At 37.8% G+C, this 20,652-nt stretch overlaps 1 protein-coding gene across 1 annotated transcript in view; it reads left to right on the top strand.

Moving 5' to 3' along the window:
- The window catches only part of OCA2 (OCA2 melanosomal transmembrane protein), a 176,538-nt gene that overhangs the window by 124,668 nt on the left and 31,218 nt on the right, over nucleotides 1-20,652 (top strand). Inside the window, exon 22 of the mRNA XM_037378549.1 lies at nucleotides 9,205-9,298. Coding sequence (XP_037234446.1) covers nucleotides 9,205-9,298 — 94 coding nt within the window. The remainder of the gene's footprint in view (nucleotides 1-9,204; nucleotides 9,299-20,652) is intronic.

Here is a 20,652-nt window from a genome sequence, read left to right as displayed (position 1 = left end):
CCCAGGTGTGAATAAAATCCATTATCTACAGGACAATGTGCTAATTGCAGCTATTAAAGCAGTGCAGCCCACAGTGTCGCTGAACAGTGGAATTTCTCTCTGTGGTGCAGTGCTACAGCTATTCTGTCTCTTGGCGCCCTTCCTTAGGTCCCTTGACACAGGTGGTGCCTTGCACAGTGGAGTATCATTGATTTATTATTCCTGCTCTTTCTGCTCAATAAAATCCTAAACTAGTTGTAAAGCTTCAGACACACTGAAGGTATAAACCCAGAAATATTGTTTATATTTCTAAACCAACCATCATTCATTTCAACATGAAGGAAAAGTGATAGTCTTCAATAAAACTTAACGTATATTAAAATATATAATAATTAATATTATTTTAAAAGTTCAACTCTAAATCTTTTTAATTTCTTTTATAGTTACAACAGATCAAGTTTGTATAACACTTTTCAATTTGAAAGATTCAAAAAGTCTATAAAGTACTGAATGTATGGTGTAAAAATATAACATTTATCTAAGAGCAGCACTATTTAGCTTTGGTTTTGAACTTAATTCTTGTATACAATGTGTGACTGAAACAGCAGAAAAAAATTTTAGTGGAGAGAATATACCTACTTCAGCTTGATTTTAACCAGGAAACTGATATTGAAAGTCTGTATTGTTTCTACAGCAGTCTTTTAATGATGAGAAATCCTGGGGCTCAGTTTTGTGTCTTGTGGGTGAGCCAGCCCTGATTTAGATAAGTATCATTTTCTATGGATATAAAACTCATAATCCAAATCAAAGGGTAGTATTGTAGGGAATGAGAGTGACCTGAGATCTTTGAAAAGGAAAAGGATGTTGCTGCTCCTGACCTTGAAAGGCAGGCAAAACAAATAAGGAAATTTAGAAAATGTCTCACAGTTTTTCTTTAAAGACCTCAATGGAGTCTTTAGCAGTATTATGCCTCTAAATTGTACAGATCTACAAGCAAAATACAGTCGGTATTTTGTATGTCTTTAATATCTAATTTACTTTCTGAGTATACTTTGCAGTGTTTGTATGATGTTTGCAATGATGGAAATGAGTGCCATGGACTTAAACTGTGATTGCTGTCCATTAAATGGCAGTACTCCGTGCTTGTTCTTAATGAAGAGCTTATTCAGGTGTTAAATGGAAGGGTTTTTTTGTAGCATGAAGAACAGCATCATCAGATATAAGCACAAGGAATCTTTTGTCTCTATTAGTATTTGAGTGCCCAGACTGTCCTCTTCCTGATTTCTGGAACAGTCAGAATCTTTAACCTTCTATAGAAATCCAGCTGCTGTTTTCCTTGGCTCTTTCATGACATTCAAACAGTGTGCCATCTTCATGCTTTTTCAGTATGACTGCTTCAAGCCCAGCAGCGCTGTCAAGTCCTTGGCATCAGAGCCAGGCTCATTACTAGAGTCCCCGCAGATAAAGGAGATTCTCTAATCTTTAAGACTACCGAAGATAAGTCCTCTGTGGCATTGAAGATACACAGAAGAAAGTTGTGAATGTAAAATGTAAACCCAGCTAAAACAGTGTGTACATTTGACAGATGTCCTTTTGTCTGTATTAAGGCAGTATCACAGGCCTGCTTGGCTTTAAGATATTGAGTTAATATGGAAAAATCAACCATATTGAACATGGTCGACTTTCCTCAGCAAGGACATTTTTCCAAGCTTGGAAAGAGTTACTTTAGCAGACATCCATATATAGCTGTACGTATGTTACTAAGGGGGAAATATGAAGTAATGGATGCTGTTTCAGCTGTATTGATGAGGATTTACATTTTGCATGGTAAATCTTTGATTTTTAAATGAAAAGGAAAAGAGCTATGTGTAATAGGTAGAATTCTGTTCTATTTTACATTGATTTAGAAAAGAAATTTAGACCAAACATCAAGATCACTGGATTATAATGCTTGCATTACTGATTAATTTGAAATGCTTGTATCAATGGTTTTCAATCTGGATGAAATAACAGCATGCTATAAAATTCTGCAAATTAGAGATAGGATAATGATCAGCGATGACATTGGAGACTCCTACAAAACATATGTGGAGTTTTGTTTAATACTATTTACTTGCTTTGTGCATTTGTTTATCATAAATTACAGAAGGTTTCTTCTAGAAGCCTTCGCCACCGGTTTTCAGAATTATATAGAATATACAAACTCATTATGTTGTATTGGTGAGTTGCTGCAATACAAGAATACAGACTCTGCATAGTTGTCAGCAGGTTAGAAGGTAGTTAAAAGGTAGAAACCAGACTATCAGACAGAACAAGACAGGGAAGCTATAGCAAGTTTCAAAACACTTAAGTGCAGAAGATAATACTGGACTATCTACTTTCCTTCCTCTGCAGTTTCCAGACAATAACCCCTTTTCTGCACCTTGAGTGCTGCAGCAGAGAGGAGGAAAAAACCTTCAGTCTTCAATATTCATATTGATTTATATTGATGAATCTGACACTCTGTATGACACTAAAGAAAGTTATAATTGTGCCCTAGATGTAATTTATACATCTATTAATAAATATTTCTAGTACACCTGCAGTTAGCACACCTAAACCAAAGAAGGACACTAGCAGGAGCTGTGAAACTGTTTTTAAAAGACACTTGAACCATAGAAAAACATAACAAGTAAGCTCCAATTGAAAGTCAATTTGATTAAAGTCAGAATCTGAATTTAAAGCAGCTGGATATTCTAAAATAACTTAATGGAGGGACGCTTTTTTTTTTTAATGGTGTTTTCTTGGTCTGCTCAGCTTCAAATTAAGATATCATAGAAGTTGAGTAATGTACTTTTATGCCAGGTTTCTAAACATGAAACTGTTTCTCAGTATTTCATCCCTAATAGTGCCACGTGTGGAGAAACTGTGAAATTAGGCTGACATAGTTTTATCCCCTGAATCTAAAAATCAGAGATAAAAAAATGTGCAAACTGGGATTTCTGTGCAGCATTGAAAGCTTTAAATGGAATCTACTTCAATATGTGTTTCAGGACATGAGGGAATGGCATGTCAGAGTACACTGCTGACACTATCCCTTGTTATACTAGTTTATTTTACCTTGTATTGGGTAAATTGACTTTGAGGAGAGAGGAGACTTTAGCGATCACCTCAGGTTTTATGTCTTTTTTGCAGATGTCTGAATTTGAAAGAAGCTTATGGATTTCTTTATGTCATTAAAGTAACAAGTGCAGGACATTCAGCAACCTGCCTTATTTATTTCACACTTCTGGTAGAAAAGTGACAAATTTAACTTTCACCTTTTACTCTCATAGCAAAAGGGGACCAATAAACATTGACTAGTGAAATACAGTAACTGTCCTGCTGATGGTATAGTAGGGGTGATAAAAAATGATAAAGTTCACCTGAGTAAAGGTGTATGCATTTGTGCAGAAACATCCTATTCAAAATGTTTTCAAATCAGTAAATTAAAAAGTGTTGATACCATAAGCCTGCAATCTCTAACACATAACAGTGTTGAATGAGTTCATGCATGCCTTCACCCCTGTACTGCCTATGATTGAGGTTCCTTGTTATTTAAGGACTATTAATAGTTTAATTGGCTTTGATTCTGTAGCTCTTTATTGACTGCAAAGTTTGATTATCCAAGGCTTGTTAATTTTTACACATATAAAATATTAAAAGGTACCCAAGAATTGTTGGCATTTAACAGATGAATATAAATGGCTTTGTTTAATGAGGCAAATCTGGATTAGTTTTGTGTGAAACAGAAAATTTCTGAAAGCTATGAAGGCTGTAAAGCTTATAAAATCCATAATTGTTCAGTGTTTGCTTCTGCAGCTGGTTTGGTTTCGTTTGCTCAGTTTGTGTTTTAAGTAGAGAAATAGAATATGCTATGGAAAGGAAGCCGCACACGTCAGCCTGCCTCTATTTAATGATGTAAAGCCTATGGGAGTCTGCACAGTTTTCTTTTGAAAATGGATGGAAAGCAAGGGGCTGGATCCCTTCAGCAAGTTTTGCTTTGACAGTGTAATGAGGTGGTTTGATTACAGCAAAAAGTGGGGCTGGGAATCCTCATTCTAAGATTATTCATGACTCCGTAGCAAACTCTTGGTTCCAGAGTGAGAACCCTTGCCTGGGACAAAGCAGTGCAAACAGCTGTGCCCTGGTAAAACTTGGCCTGTCACAGGTGTTTGTCCCAGGCCAAGGGAAAAGCTGTTTTCAGGGCTTATGCTGACATGAAAACAGGGTAGTCTTTTATTTCTTCTGCATTAGCTAGCCACAGGGAAGAGAAAATGCAGAAAGTCTGTTGGTTAGACTGTGGATCCCCATCCACCATCAGAACACGTGGAGGGGAAAGTGGTCTGTAATGCTCACAACAAAGCAAGACCTTTCTGTAAGCAATCCACTTTTAAGCTTGCTATTGCACAAGGTGCTACGTCCTTTATGTTTGGGAAAGTTACTGTTTATGAAGGCTGCTCATGCTAGGCCAAATAGCTTTATTAGTGATAATCCCTTCCCTTTGATTTCTCAGTGCTTTGAGTAATAAACACTAATCCTGCGAGGCAGTCTGAGGTGGTTCTCCTGGCAAATATATTAATGCAACAAACTCAAGGGTTAGGCTTGCTCTTGAGGGGGCAATACCAAAGGGACTCCTGAGAACTAATGCTATTTAGATATAATAGATGTGCTGCTGACAAGTGAAAATCAACAACTGAGAATGAGGCTTAAAGTGAGAGGGAACATGTTATCGATACAAACTCTCTCCCTTTTCTTGTTACGATTCTACCCCAGTTTTCTAGCCCCTTCCTTTAATAAGCTTAATCAGTTCTCCCAACACTGATTTTCAGTGCATTGCAGGTTAGTCACCTGGGCAAACACTTTTACTGAGGGAGAGGCTATCTGGGCCAAGGGAGGTGCATTACATGTAGTGTGCAGGTTCTGAGTTTGGATTTTGCAGTCTCTGCAGGAGCAATGTGGCAGAGGGTAACAGCTGAGCACTGGGTTGAGACATAGCTACAAATGGAAGTAGAAGGCTGGAAGAAGCAGGGCTGGTAGCTACTGCAGGTATCAAATCAGGCTTGTCAGCATCTGCCTGCTTGTACCTCTAAGTTAGCTGGAGATGCAAAGACACATTTTGATCTGTAGGTTTTGGTTTTGAATCTTTCTTGGTAGATTTATTCTTAACTAAAACTTTTAATACTTTCTTATACTTTGGGTTGATTTCACATTCTCTAAAGACATTCAAAGTAATTTGCCTTGAGAAATATCAGAAAAATACTTTTGTGTCACCTTTTCTGGACAGAAGCAGTAGAAGGAAGACCTTCTACTGTGCTTCCATTGATTGTGTAAAGCTAGGACAGGTCCATGGAAAAAGAGTATGATCCATGAGGATTCCTCTGGCATTTTCTTTTCTGTAGCCTAGGCAGCAGCAGCTCTTTAAGTGACACGTCTGTATCTTTCTATGATCACACCTCAAAATGAGAATTTCTTTTTGCATTGTGAAAAAGGTCTTTCCTGATTTTGTGCTTATGAGTTATTAAGCGTAGGTAGTATTGACAATAATGCACATAGTCTGCCAAGAATAAAAGGCAGAATAAATATGCAGGATAAAATGTATGGCTTACCTCATACATATCACACACTACTGATATTAGAAATATAATACTAAATTCATTGTAATTAATCCAGTTTCTTAATAACCATCTGCCTTGTGATAAAGGATGAGTTACAGTAGCAGTTATCAAAAAGAGTTATATTAGGAGTCATCAAAACAGATTGGTTATTGCAACATTATTATTTTATATAGTTCACCATTGTGTTATTACATTTTGAGCATACAAACAAGCAAGAGTGTCTGCTATGATTTATAAGCTTAATTATTCTTAAGATTGAAGATGACGTGAAGATGAAGTCAAGATTGGGTGAAGTCCTACAAAATACTTATTGTTCATTATATCAATTGGAATTAATTTAATGTGTGTAGGTTTCCATGTACATTAGCTTAGTCTTGGGTTTTCCATGATTCAGAGGTTGCAGTGTTGCTGTTTCACTACTGAATTAAATGTCTGCTGTGGAGACATGTTCCTGGGAGGAGAAACAAAAGTTTGCCTCTGCTGTTAATTTCAGTGTAGCTATTTGAAGCCTGCTGAGCCAGTACTTAATTAAACCGCACACACATTCTGAACAAATGAAAAAGGAATGCTGCTCCTTTCAGATAAAATTTAAGGTGACAATTTCTTTTCAAGTGAAATCTACTTGGGGAAATAAATTCACTGCCGAAGCATTCTGTAATACTTCATTATGTGAAGGCATTACTATAGCCCATGTACAGCATAGGACAGCATGTGCTGTTTGGAGATCTCAGCTGTATCTAGTCACAGCCATGGGACAATTGCCGTTTCAGTCCTGTTTCTTTAATTTGAAGTCAGAGCTATATTCCTTGTCTACAGTAATATTATTCTGACGGTGATATCTGATGTGCTACACATAAAGCAGAAACCTCTTATGAAATATTTGGAGGTTGTACACTACTGATTAGTTTTGGAATCGAAAATTTAGTAAGTGTTCCTGCCTGACTTCTGTAATAACATGAGCTGTATTCATTTGGTCTGTTTTAGCATTAAGCCACATGCTTTGTGTCTTGGCTATCTCATGCCAGAGCCTACTAGGAACACTGATGTTCTAAGTTCCATTTCATATCTTTAAACATGCATTAAAGTAACTAAAATATGCTTTGAGGCCAAGAGAGGGCAAGGGAAATGAGCTGTGCAGTTTCTAATGACCAGTGCTAGATGCTATTTTTTAAAGGTTTCTGGTCTTCTTGTGAGTTTAGTTATCTTTTCTCTCCACACCTGAAGCATGTACATGATCCACTGTGTGATACACAGTGTGTGTGATAAGAAGCCTAGGTCACAAATAGCTCTCATGAGAATGCTCCACAATGCTTTTATGATCTGTAGGGATATACCCTTCTAGTGATGTGCAGTTCAGCTAATATCAGCGGAGCTCCTCCTAGACAGAGAGGACCTGTGCACCCAGCTCCAACTCCTTTGCAATACCAAAACCTTAACAGGGCAAGAAGGATGCAGCTCACTTAGCATAGCTCAGAGCAGAAAAAGAATAGGAATAATGAAAAAAAGAGAGACAATGAAATATATGAAAAAAAAAAATGTCAGTTTGGGATGGCAGGGAATGGGAGGGGATGCTTCCCTCATCTCACATTGTCTGTAAGATTTCAGCTGCTTTCTTGTTCCATAGTGGGATCAGCCCAAGAGCTGTTTGAGGCTGCTGATGAGAAAACAAACTCAAGTCTTCTGGTCTTATTAAGTGTTGCTTAGGCCATTCACCTGAGACAACAGACATTCATGTTCAGATGTCTACTCCAGCATGAAAATTTCAGTTTACAGCCTATTTTGTGTTGATAAAAACTGACCATCCTGGGACAAATAAGAATCATGCTTCCTCTTCAGACTCGATTAGAAAAATATTGGCCATGCAAGGGCTTTTTCTTAGAAAGCTTTGGATTTCATTAGATCAACTTAAAAAAAAAAAAAAAAAAAAAGTTCTGAGTGACTTTTTGGGGTTTAGTTGTTTATCACAGTAGTTGCTCTGTGCGTAGAATGACCAGTATCTCAGTATCCACTGACACTGGCACAGCTTTGAATCCAAACTGGGATCAAAATAATCTCAATCAAGCTCTTTCTCCTACCCTTTATTTTATTAGAAGAGGAAGATCTTCCTTCCTCCAATGTCCCCTCCACATCACATCTTTTCTCTCCTTTTCCTTACTTCTGAACTCTATCACTTAATTTTATTTGAATTTAAGAGTGTTCTATTATTTTTTGAAGAATATTTTTAGAAGCCTACTCATCTTGTGTGCACTTCCAGGTGCACAAGGCCATATGGGACCATGTGTAAATCCTTAGGGGAATAATCCTTCTACTTTTCTGACCTGCCTGTTCTTTGGTAAACTGGTATCTGGCTGACCTGACTTTACTAAGTCTAAACAATTAACTAGAGCATTGATTGCCTTCTGATCTGTTTCTCTCAAAGTCAGACTAGAAGAGTCTCCACTGAGCAGTGATGTTTAACAGGGCCAAAATGAAAAGAGTAACTATATGCCAATAGGAGCAAAGAAAGACTTGTGCTTAGAACAATGGATTGTTAATGTAGTGATATAAGGCAAAATAAATGACATGCCATAATATATATATAAAAAAAGTCTCCTAGATTGTTACCTCTTTTGTTCAAAATTTCAGTTAAGGAACAGAATGTAGGAGTCACTGTCACTTCCTAAGTTGTGCCTTAGATCAGAAACATTTGCTGAAGACATCTGTTTTGTGGAAGTCAAGTATACAGCATTTCTTAAGTCTGAGGCATGACTCATGGGAAAGCTATAGAAAATGGGGTAGTCTTTATGAGCTCTAAATACCTAACTACTCTACATTGCTAGATTACTGACAGTTTACTGACGCTGGAAAGGCTTAGGAGAAGTATGCGGTTCCTTCAAGAGGATAGATGTACTTTGTAAACATGGCATATAATTTTCCTTTGGTGTGTCCCTCTCCTAAGGGGACTTGTATAATGTAATTTGGTAAAGTTCACTGAATAAAGTTAAGTTCCTTTATGTATTAAAGAACTATTGTTGTTTGGTAAGAAAACCTTGTATCTGTAGTGATTCTTTTGCCTTAGTAGAGAGATGGGAAGCAGATTCCACTGTCCCACTTATTTTGTTTTAAATTTCTGTTAAAAAAAATAATTCTTAGCTATTAGTTACCCTCTCTGTAAAAAAAGACACTAATCTGTCAATGTCAAGTTTGTGTAAGGAAAAAAGGCATGCAGGTTTCTTAGCATCCTCAAACTATCTTGCCCTTTGTTTTCAGCTCATCTGATGGCAACTTCTTGCATGTAAAACAAAAAATCAGTAAGTTTATCTGAATGCAAGTCTCTGGTGTCATTTTGACAACTGCTAGATTGGTGTTATGCTCCTTCCCTTTTTTTCTGGCTTGTGTAGAATCAGAGGATAATACCAGGCTTATCTTTCAAAGCATGAAGCTATTTATAGGATGTGGAGACACTGTCCGTGTGTTTTTCAGGCCTATGCAACAGAAATTGATTTTTCTATTCTAACTAGTATGTCTTGGGACTTTAGCACAGAATAAACAGAGGAAGAGTAAAAAACAAAGCACAACTATAAACTGGTATTTGTTTTCTGAACCGCAGGTAATGGAACATTGATTGGAGCATCTGCGAATGTTGTTTGTGCAGGAATTGCTGAACAGCATGGTTATGGCTTCTCTTTCATGGAGTTCTTCAGGTACAATTTTAAATTTATCACTTTAAACCTGTCTTCTTTTTTTTTTTTTTCTCTAGATAAACAATGGATCCTCCAACGACAACGTTTGGAGAAAGGGTCCTTAAAATAAACCTGTGTTCCTAATTTGTTTTTGGAAACTGAAATGTGGGAGGAGAGCAGATCATTTTATTTTTGTATACTGCAGATAGAATGCGTAAAGGTGGTGGGAGCACAGTGGAACACCGAGAGAAACAATGCCTCAGTAATTCCTGCTTTTATCACCCTCAATCTTATCTTTAGCTCGGTAGTGATACTAAACTGTTGCTTTGTTGTTAAATACAATTTAAATGTAGTTTGTCATCTGCACATTTTCATGGACATTCCATTGCCAAGAGAAAGTGGGATGTCCCAGTTTAGACTGAATAGAACTTTACTCTGTGATCCCATGAGTAAACCTCTTTATCTAAAAGCAATTACTTCTTTTGACCAGCTGCTTACCAGCTATGAGTGAAAGTGTGATGAGCTGCTAACAACAGCTCAAGTTGTTGTTTAATTAATAATTATTGTTTTGAATAATGGAAGTTCTTCTGCAGGTCATTCGTCAGCAGGTTTTTAAGGGACAACGTGTAGTTAACACATACAACGGTTTAATATTTTTCCAAACACCTCAAGTTTTTGAAACTGTGGTTGAAAGGTGTAAATGGAAACTGGAATATAGAGTACTAGACATGAAGTTAAAGTTTAAAGTGTAGTTGATTTAACAAAGCATAATTCCTTGCTTATTTTTCTGCATATTTAGGGCAAAAGATACTCTTAAGTTCACACTAATACTTTTTTATTTGCATTGTTTATTTTAGTTTCTCAGCTCTGTCAGTTTCCCTTCATGTTGTTTACCCCGAAGCCTTAAAACCTGCATAATTGATATGATTAATCATATGGGAGTGTCTGAGGCAGAGCCAATGATAACCCTAAAAAGAAAGGTCTGAACTGTTCTTGCTAAAATTCTTTCTATGGGCATGTGCTGCTTATAGCACAGGTTATCTCTTCACCCATAGTCTTCTGGTGATATGTTTTAGAAAGACAGAATGTCTATCAAATCAAAATCTTGGTTGCCAGGACCTTTGAGACTGCAGTACAGTCTTAAGTAGTATAGAGTGATAGCCAACAGACTTTTTGGAAGTCAAGCCCCTGTACAAAAAAGATGGTGATACAGCAATAATGGGCTTGTGGATTGTTCTGTTTGTGTTTCACAGATGTTCAGCTTGTCATTTGGGGATTTAAATTGAAGGTAGCATTAACAATGTGTCTTCTATATAAATTTTGTAATGAAATGTTCTTAAAGCTTCCATGACACTGAGTGAGTATCTAAGCAGAAACAAGGATGTAGAGCCTGACTAGTCTCTTCAGCAGTGTTCACCGGAATGTGTTGGGGAAGACTGAAGACAATACACAGATTCTCTGAATTACCTTCTATATGCATGCTTTCAGTGGAAACAATTACTGAGGAAGACCGTAGCCATTGTGAGTAAAGATATGAGAAATGAATCCAGAGTGGTCACAGAAAGATAGCAATAGATATTAATTAGCAGAAGAAATATAAAGCCCACTTTTGCTGGCTTCTTCTCAATCACTGAGCAGGCAGATTATGAGCTCCTTCATAATTTGTCTTGGGAAAATATTTGTTTCAGTTGAACGTGGCCCAATTCAATATTTTCCAAGGCTTCTCCTGGCATTAAGAGGTATTACATGTATCCCCTAAGGATTTTGATCTTGCTTACTTCTATTTATGAAGGTAGTCTCAAAGCATGAAGTGATTTTTCTGCGTTTCTCCCCTGTTTGCCCAGGACCACTCATAAGGTTTCACATCCCTATCCAGGGTCCCCTGCAGTGCCTCTGCTTGTATAGACACAGATTGTTACTCTCTCATCTTGCAAACCCCTGTGAGTTACCAGGGAAAAAACATGGGTACCATGTATGGAGAGATGGTGGCCCTCTGCTGCCTGCTTTTTTGCTAAGATTTCTTCAGTGCAACCTGTGCTCGTATTGTTTAGTCCTTCTCAAGTGTCTCTGTGCAGGAAACCCATGACATGTCTGTTCCAGGTGGTGTCTGGGGTCATAGAACATACTACATTATTTCCCATACCCTTCTTCCCTATCTGCATGCTAGGCCAAAATTATGCAGCTATGTTTAAGGAGGGTCTTTGCTAGAAGCAGCTTTTTTTGCAAACCATGTTTTGACATGGTGGTCTTGAGGAGGAGCTCTGGGCAGGGTTGCTAAGCATGTCTAGTGAGTACACCTTGACACAACAGGGGTGGAGAGGCTCTGGAGGCTGTGGGTGTCTAGTGGCAGGAGGCATCATGATGTCTCTCTGTGTAGGGAGAAAAAGGAAAAAAAACCAAGAACCAGGCTTTGTAAGAGGGCTGATGGGCTCATGACCTTTCCTGTGTGTGTCTTTGTGCAGTGGCACTTGGTGCAGTTCGAGGTTCCTCTGCTCTTTTTTATGAGGGGAGCAGTGTCAGACCAGCTGCTGCCCCAGCCAGAACCAGAGGTGTCCAGGTCTGATAAGTTGCCTTAAATGCTGTGGTCTGGACCAGCTTGATATGCTTTTATCTGGAGAACCTTCAGCAGAAGAAATCCTGTGCCAGGAGGGTGCATGCCTGAATGATCATGAAAGCTATAGTCTGTCAGAAATCTAGTATCCTGGGGAAGGTCCCCCTTCAGAGCCAAATCTAATTGCTTCCTTCCCTGGCTGAAGAATCCTACCTCCCCAAGGACGTGGGGACACTCATCTCCTGCCAGACTGCTGGACATGACTGGATGTAGGGGAAGACAGCCACCCCTGTTGTCTCATCCTCACCATTCAAACAACTCAGGCCCATGTGCTGGAAGTGCTGTGCCTATAGGGAGGTCCCAGTAGGACTGCATTTAAGTGGGAAATATACTGAGAAAGGAGGGAGAAAGGCATAGATTCTCCTACGCTGTGTTGAAGCACCTTAAAGCTTGTTGTCTGATCAGTACCCGACCAGAGCACTGAGACCCTTGGCCTTCTCTGCATCCTTTGTCAGCAGGTCCCAACCACGCATGCCTGGCTTCAAGTGTACTTGCCAGTGTCACGAAGTGTGTCACTCAGAATGCATTCATAGGTCTTGTTTCCTTCTCCCACATTACCTGTCAACACGTGTAGAAACCATTTCTGTCTGAACAGTGCTCCCAAGGGGAAGAGCAAGATTGTGAGAAAAGATCCTGCTTTCTGTTTCTGACCCTTGTAAGCGTTTCTGGATACTTTATTATGTTCCACTGAAATAAAAAAGATTCCCAGGTCCCTTAGGATATACAGATCCTGTAATAAATTTACCTTATCACCATGAAAATATTTTTACCTTTGAATCTGTTATACGTGGTGGTAGGGCAATGAAAAAGGGCTTCTTGTGGTATATTGGCAGCAAAAGGAAGATCAGGGGACCTGTGAGCCTGCCACTGAGTGGGGAAATGACCTGCTGACAAAGGATGCAGTGAAGGCAGAGGTTCTCAGTGCTCTGATCAGCAGCACAAAAAATACTCCCCAGGGTTCTTGTGATCCCCAGTGGTGCCTTCCAAGCTCAGCCATTCTGGGATTCAGCTTTTAACCAGTCCCAGAAATCTGAAGGCAAATAATGAGTAACTGTCGCTGGATGATTCATTTGGACTACCTCAAATTCAAAGGAAGCAATGTTAAGACAAAAAGGAAATTGAAAGTCCTAGGAAGATCAGGCTCAAAACCAGCAATTTGCTTAAAGATGCTCTTGCATTTTTGGATTTAGCCCAGCCAAATTACACTCCTTTTACACCTTGGAAACTTTCTCATCAAGCTGTATTTATGTGTTTTAATCTTTCTGCCTAAAAAAAATCTTATATGCACCCAAATTTTTCATTATCTTTCTAGTAATTCAGAAGGCAGAGTTGAACACAATATTCCAGGCACAGTTCTCTTATTTTTTTCCATTTTACAAAGGTAGGATTAAATAAAAAATACAGAGCTATTTGCATTTTTGTTGCTAATCTAAACCATTTCAAATTCCTGTTTAATTTACTATTCAGTGTTAAATCCAAGACTCTTTCAGCTTTCACATCACTTACTTGAGTGTGAGCATATCTGTTTCCTGCCCACAAAGTTCTTTTACTTTTCCTACATTGTGTTTCTAATTAACATATCATCAATGGGCAAAGATAAAGGGGAACTGGCATACTATGTGATCCAGTAAGTGAATTGGAAGATGGACACAAAGACAAATATTTAAGTGGTAAAAATAGAAATAACTGTGAGTCAGTGGGGTTTGGAAAAGGAGATAGGAAGCAGTTGGGATGTTTGCTGTACATGGTCAAGGGTAAACATCAGATCAAACAAATGAGCATTGTGCCTCTGGAGAGAAAAGCAATTTTTTTGGTAGTCTTGACACTGTAGAAAACATCGGGTGTGTTAATAATATGAAGGTAATTACTCAGGGACAGCGTATATGAGTAAGCAGAAGGCAGGGAAAGATAATATGCATATTACGATTTTTAATCTAGTTATCAGAGAAACATTAAATCAGAAATAAGAGCTTCACATAAAGGAAAACCCCAAATGTAGGACAGTACTATTTCACTTGCAAATGGTCAGATAAGGATGGTATAGCTTGTTGCCTGAATGATTTGCAGAGGTTAACATAGTGATTTTATAACAGTTAAGACTGTAGAATAATCAAGATAGTTTTGTTTTTCTCAAGGAATAAGATAAAAGAAAAAGCATTGCAGATGTCTCTTTTAATCTAGATGCTTCACTTCTGTTAGTTTTTATATTCTTACCAGCATATCTGAGTTTGTTGCAATCGCATTCCACTAGGTCAGCCCACCCTATGGAATATGAAAATGACCCACAGAAATCTTTTTGTTACCAATGAAAATGTGGTTCCAGCTTCATAGCATAAGAAGTTCTCATTGCTGTAGGGGCTTTAATTACCTGTTTCCACTTGCTAATAAAATTGCCAGCTTGTTTTTAATTTTCTCTTTCAGATGGGCATTTATAACCTTATAAAGATACATAATATTTCAAATATAAAATAAGTCATGGTCCTTCATCCTATTGTAATTCAACACCCGACATCCTTGTATGTCTGTGATGCATGATGTAATTAAAAAAAAAAGAATCACAGGTATATGCTGAGCCTATTTGACACAGAAAGAAAGTAAGTATTATGGAAAATAATTTTATTTCAAGCAAATTTTGGCTGGCTGAATGTATCATGGGTGTGGGATATATAGGTAAGAGAAGAATGGATTGGATAACTATGTAATGGAATAAGAGTACAGGAGTGATGATTTGATACATGAAGAAATCAGTCTGCCCAGAAGAACAGGGCTAGGGACCTAATTTAGATGACAGTGGTAAGGTTAGCTGGGCATGATCCTGAAAACATCGTGCAAAACAGGTTTTGCATTTTTCTGTCATTGCTTTCCCTTTATATGGCATCTGAAGAGCTGAATTAATAATCTCTGTCTTCTGTGGGAGTAACGATAATTTGGAAGTGTCAAAAAGCATTCATTTCTGATAATAGCTTAGGAGAAATAATTGTTTTCACCATAGGATTTGTCTTAGGAGATATTCACAGCAAAAATATTTACAGCAGGATATTCCTTTTATCCCTGCTTGAGAGCACTCACCCATAAAGACTGAAAGAGTGCATCCCGTGAGAACTGTCATTCGTGTGTGGGGCAGGACAAATGTGATTTTATTTGCTACCATCTGTGTACCTTATTTGCACAACTTACTGAAAATAAACGTTAGAAACGTTTAGCTATGTAATGTGAAGTTTTCCATGGAGCTTAAAATGCTCCTATGTCTTCTAAGTAAAGCCAGTATCTTTGAATAGTTTGGCCTGTGGACATAAAACTATTATTTTTTTCTTCTCTTTTTGCTGTGAAGTCTTTTGTATTAGCAAATTCGTTCCCAGTAAAGGTAGATGGGTTTAAAATACTTATCATGCTACTTGGCTTAAAATAAGGTTATGTGATTCAGGTATTAAAATCTTATTATATTTTTATCTTTTGAAGTCTATGGAATGTGTGTATTTCATCCTCTAAGTCTTTGGAAAAGCACATTTAAAATACAATTGCAATGATCCCAATCATTGGGCTGCACAGAAAGCACCAATCCTCCAGAGACATACACATCACTTTAATGTTATGGGGTAAGCTCATGGAAGTAGTATCTAATCACAGAGTGATAGAAAAATCATAGAAAAAATCAGTTTGAAGAGACCTTAGGAGGTCTTTTATCCTGCCTTGGGCTCAAAGCAAGGTCAGCTATGGACTGCATAGAAACAGCACAGCCTCTTAGGGCAACCTGATCCCCTGCCTGGCTGTCTCTAAGGGCAAAAGTTTCTCCTCTCTTGTTTCAGTTTCTGACAGTTTCTTTCACTGTCCTGCCGTGCACCACTGTAAGAGGCACAGCTCCAACTTCCTAATCACTCCTTGTAGGTGCTAGGCACACTACTAGTGCCCCTGAAGCTGTCTCTTCTCCATGATGACCCAGCCCAGCTCCTCCGGCTTCCCCTCTCCAGCCCCCACTGCGGGGACCCTCTGTGAGGTCCCTGCAGTTCATCCAAACAGAATGCGGTGTCTAGATATGGTCTAAGGAGCACTATGTAGAAAGGAACAATCCCTTCCCTAGATCTAAGTCCCATTCCCCTTTTCATGCAGCCAAGGAGACTGTTGGCTGCCTTTGCTGCTGGGGTTCCAGGCTCACGTGCACATCACCACTCCAGGGCCTTTCTTGCAGAGCTGCTCCCTGGTTACTCTGTTCCCAGACGAAGGTGGTGCAGGGGCTCTTCTACTCCCCTGGACAGGACTTGGCATTTGTCCTTGTTGAATTTTATAAGGTTCTGGTCTTCCCATTCCTCCAGTTTGTCCAGGTCCTGCAGGGTGGTGGCCCCGCCTTCTACCTTTTCAACCAGTGTAAGATTATAACCTAATATTTCCAGTGCAACTTTGCACAACTGTTGTGGTACGTGATGATATTCAATATTAGCATTCCAAATGGCTCCAGTATAAGAAAAAATATATTTGAAAATATCTGTTTATGTTGAAATGGAAATTTTGATTCAGCCTTGCATGTAACTCCTCATTTGATCTTCTGTGTTGATCTTATTTGTTTCAATAATTTTTTTTTAAAAAAAACTAAATATGCCCAAATAGTTTTCAGATAATAGATCTGACTACAAAACATTGACATCGGTTAATTAGTTAATTAATTAATTTAAACCCAGCATGGTTTAAAAGTGATTATAAATTCTTAAGACTGTGCATATATGTGTACACGACACATACGAAGAAATTAAACTTTAATTGACATAAGTTTTGAGTAAGGGTCAGCAGTTGCCAAGCATGGATGGTAGTACTTCAAGTGAGTAAAATCATTGTAACCCCATATCATCAAGATACTTGACTGTGGAATGGCTATCAGATACAAAAATTCATATTTGGGAGGTGGGAGGGGTGGGGTAAGCAAGCTGAATAATAAACCCAAGCCATATCAAGATAAGAGCCAGATCCACTTTTTTCATGCTCAAAAATACTTTTTTTAAATTTTGAAGTGTTGCATACCATTCAGGAGGTCTGATAAATAATTTCTGAATTGTGTCATAGGACTTCATGATATCTTTCCCTTCCACTAGCATAAAGTTACTGTTTCTAGTCTCATATGACTATGGTATGTTAGGCATGAGATCTAGACTCTTTACTGATATAAATGGTTATTAAAAACATAAAAAGTCCAAGCCACCTCTTGCATTCCGAAGTCTACCTTTGTTTGAATTCTGCTTGTGTGAGCTTCAGGGTGTAAATTGGGGTAAAATCTGTATCAAGTGGGACAGTGACAATCTGTGGAGAAAGTTGGGGTTTTTTTGCTAATCAGTGGTTCTTTGGAACACAGAATCTTTGAGGTGTTCAGAAATTCATAAATTTGAAAGGTTATATTTAGGAGGATTACAGGACAAGGTCTAGAGAATATTGCTCTGTCATGCAAATGAGTGATGAATGTAATTCCAAAAGCTCCTCCCTAAATGTTGCATAGGTGCAAACACCTCACATTTCAGGTATATTTGCAGGTACACTTTTTTTCCTCTTGTGCAAGATTTATGTATATATAATACGCATAAAGTTATTCATCCAGTTCATGCAGATATTTTTAGTTTACTGAAATTACATATTACTAAAGTAAGTAGGGAAAGTAAATACACATTAAAATTGAGCACAGAGAGACTCTTTTGGATCATACTAAAACCAGCTGAGAAATTAATTTTTATTTTTAGCTGAAATGCAGGATACTGATCCTGGTTTAGTCTGAAAAACATAATAGCTGCATCCAGAACGGATGGAAGAATTAGGTTTGTGTCTAGGCAATTTATGATCACATTAGTGCTCCTACTAGATGTACAGATTATAGGAATGGTTGTGTTTATAGAGTATTCTTTCAGAAATTGCATGCAATGGATGTTGTAAGTCACAAACAGTATAAAGTAATCTAACACTTTAAAACCAATCAATGAACAATGAGAAGAGAGTGGTAAATGTAATATATAGCTCTATTTTTGTAACATTGACCATAACCCTTTCTTGATCACCTTTACTAAACACAGGGAATCAATACCTCATAACTTTCCAACAGCACTTGGAATAAAAATAATTTTAACAGTAATGATTTTTAGATATTTTTGGCAGTGTCAGAAAGCACATATCCTGCTGGGTTTGTACAGTTCTACTCTTATACAAACTATTTCACGCAAAGGTTTTGAAGATATCTTTGATCATGTCGGTTCATGGAAGGAAAGACATAAATTTCTGTCCCAATGCATCTGTGCTAGTCATGTCATTAGGTTGATAGAACCTAATAAGGATAGGAGTCATGTTGCAAGATTTTATATTAATGTATAGTATTCTACAGTGCCAATCTATGTTAAACAAATTTGCCTAAGCGCACCTGGAAGGCATTACATTCCAGGCTTTGTATTTAAAATACACAGGATGAATTTTTCTCTGTGTACATGCTTATAGCTGTGTTGAGTACAGAGGGAGTCTGGAACTCTTACACAGGTAAAGTCTGGGAAGGTGAATCCCTTTCTTGTCTATTCTAACCAATGTCTTCTAATTTTACTTTGTGTTCAGTACAGATGGCAAGAGGAAGCTAGAGAGTAGGAGGGGAAAGTTAGACTGAAGAAACTTGGAGCTATGCTGAGGTGTTCTGGAAACACGAAGGGACAACTTTCATGCATCCAGCATGAAAATACTAGTCCTTTTTTCCTTGAGTGTGGAAATGGCAAGGATATAACAGCATGTCTTTTAGTTTCTTTTTCAACACTAACACTTTTCTAAAGTGTTTTGAAGAAATAATATCACATTTTTAATAATACAACAATATATTTATCTGCTTAACTAACCTTTGGCCAATATTGCCAACTTTTAAATATGTATAGGCTTTATTTAACTTCTAACACAGTTAAGGAATACTTTCTTCTTTTTCTATCTTTTCTACTACTCTGTGGTACTCCTGTTACCAGAACCCATCACCAGCATCCATGCAAATAGAAAAAGATGCATTCCTGTTGTGAACTTTGGCTTGTGTCTGCTTATAGCAAAAATGTTAAATTGGGCTCATAGAAAGCTTCAAACTTGCCAGGTTCATATTTTGAAATGATAGGTGAGCTGCAAAACCAGGAAGAACAACAAAATTGTAATTTCTTGAATTCTAGAGAAAAACTTAACTGTACTTCAAGTGATTTAAAGGTGTACGGTGCAGATGTGAGGTAACATGGTTCATCACCCCTGGGTCCTTGTGCCTGAATTTTCCAGTTTGAGAAATAGGTTGGAATGTGCTGCATTTCCAATCTGGCATGCCTATTTACATTTCCTTTCTATAGAAACCGGGGCAGGGTGGGGGGGTGGGGGTGGGGGAGGAGGCAGGGTTGTAGGGAGAGAAGAGGTGAAGAGAGAAGGAAGGATGAGAGATTCCATTGTGAACCCAGGTGTCATTTCAGGTTGGAGCTGGTACATGGATAGAACATCGCCCATCTAGAGAGTCACAGTGCTCATGGGCTTCTTGTACTGCTAATAACACCTAGCTTATTCTTCACCCGTATGTGCTTTGGCCACCTTATCTACTGCCACTGTGTTGAATTGTTAAATTTAATGAGTTTTGACATACAGATGAATACTGAAACGCATGAACTAAATCTGGTGTGCATCAGGATGGAATGATTCCTGTAGCTAACCCAAACTAGCTCACTCCATGGGTTTGTATTTTAACTTATACATAAGAAATCACGTTCATTGTCTTTTTATTAGAGCAGTCCTGAATAAAAAATGATATCTTTTAAAATGGGGATTTAAATATCTGTGAAGTCCGTTCTTGCCTTGGCTTGGCATTTATGAAAGATTTAAAATCTTGTCTTTCTTTAAATTCTAGTTTAATGCTGTTGTTCCCATAGCTGACATTTTGCATACAGCAAGGCTGTACAAATTTTCTGAATTAATTCCTCTTTGAAGTTACAGAGGTATGATGGTTGTTACATAAGTAAATATTGCAGTAAGAAAGATATTATTTATTTATAGACTTTTTTGTTTAGATTACTCAAATATTTTTTTTATTTATTTTTCTGATAATCTGTAAAGGAAACTGAAGAGGCAAAAAAGTCTTACTACATTTAGGTGGATGAGCTAGATAGGTTTTGGGATGTGCTTTGTGAAGCTTTCACACCATACCTTTTTTTTTTTTAATGAACAGAATTGTATTTTTATGAAAAGATTCTTGAAGTATCTCCAAAGCCCAGGATTTTAGTAGTAGATTACAATTTGTGCTGAAAAGTGGATTTGAAAATCAGAATGTCTGCTCCAAAGAACAGTATAGTACTTCTTCAGTGTCTCTTTAAATAGTAGTTGTGTAAAAACTTAAAAAAATGAATTAGTAGAAAAATCTGCAGGGAACAATTTTTCACTGACAGGTGATGGAGTTTAAATAAAAACTCTTACTTTGCTGACTTGTCTGGCCATGAGGATTCATATTTTACCACTGCTAATGTGGGCTGAAACCAGCTGAGAATATTCACCTTTCTAGCAAGCTTTTAAAAGCAAGTAAATTACCTCATTTTTCATTTCACTGAGTTTGATTTCCACCAGATCCTCTAAAACTAGTTTGAGTGGGACTGTATCTAAATGTATAAAATTTCATGGTTAGATATAAGATATAATTAAAATGGGAGTTATCCAGTTTTAGGGGCATCTGGAGTGAAAATAGGAAGGCTCTGTAGCTGATTAAACTTCTACAGCATGAAGGCAGGAGTTAATTTGTAGCCTTTCTGCTTTT

Source organism: Falco rusticolus, chromosome 2 (assembly GCF_015220075.1).
Source record: "Falco rusticolus isolate bFalRus1 chromosome 2, bFalRus1.pri, whole genome shotgun sequence".
In the NCBI taxonomy this organism is placed as follows: Eukaryota; Metazoa; Chordata; class Aves; order Falconiformes; family Falconidae; genus Falco; species Falco rusticolus.
This window is presented reverse-complemented; position numbering and strand designations above follow the sequence as displayed.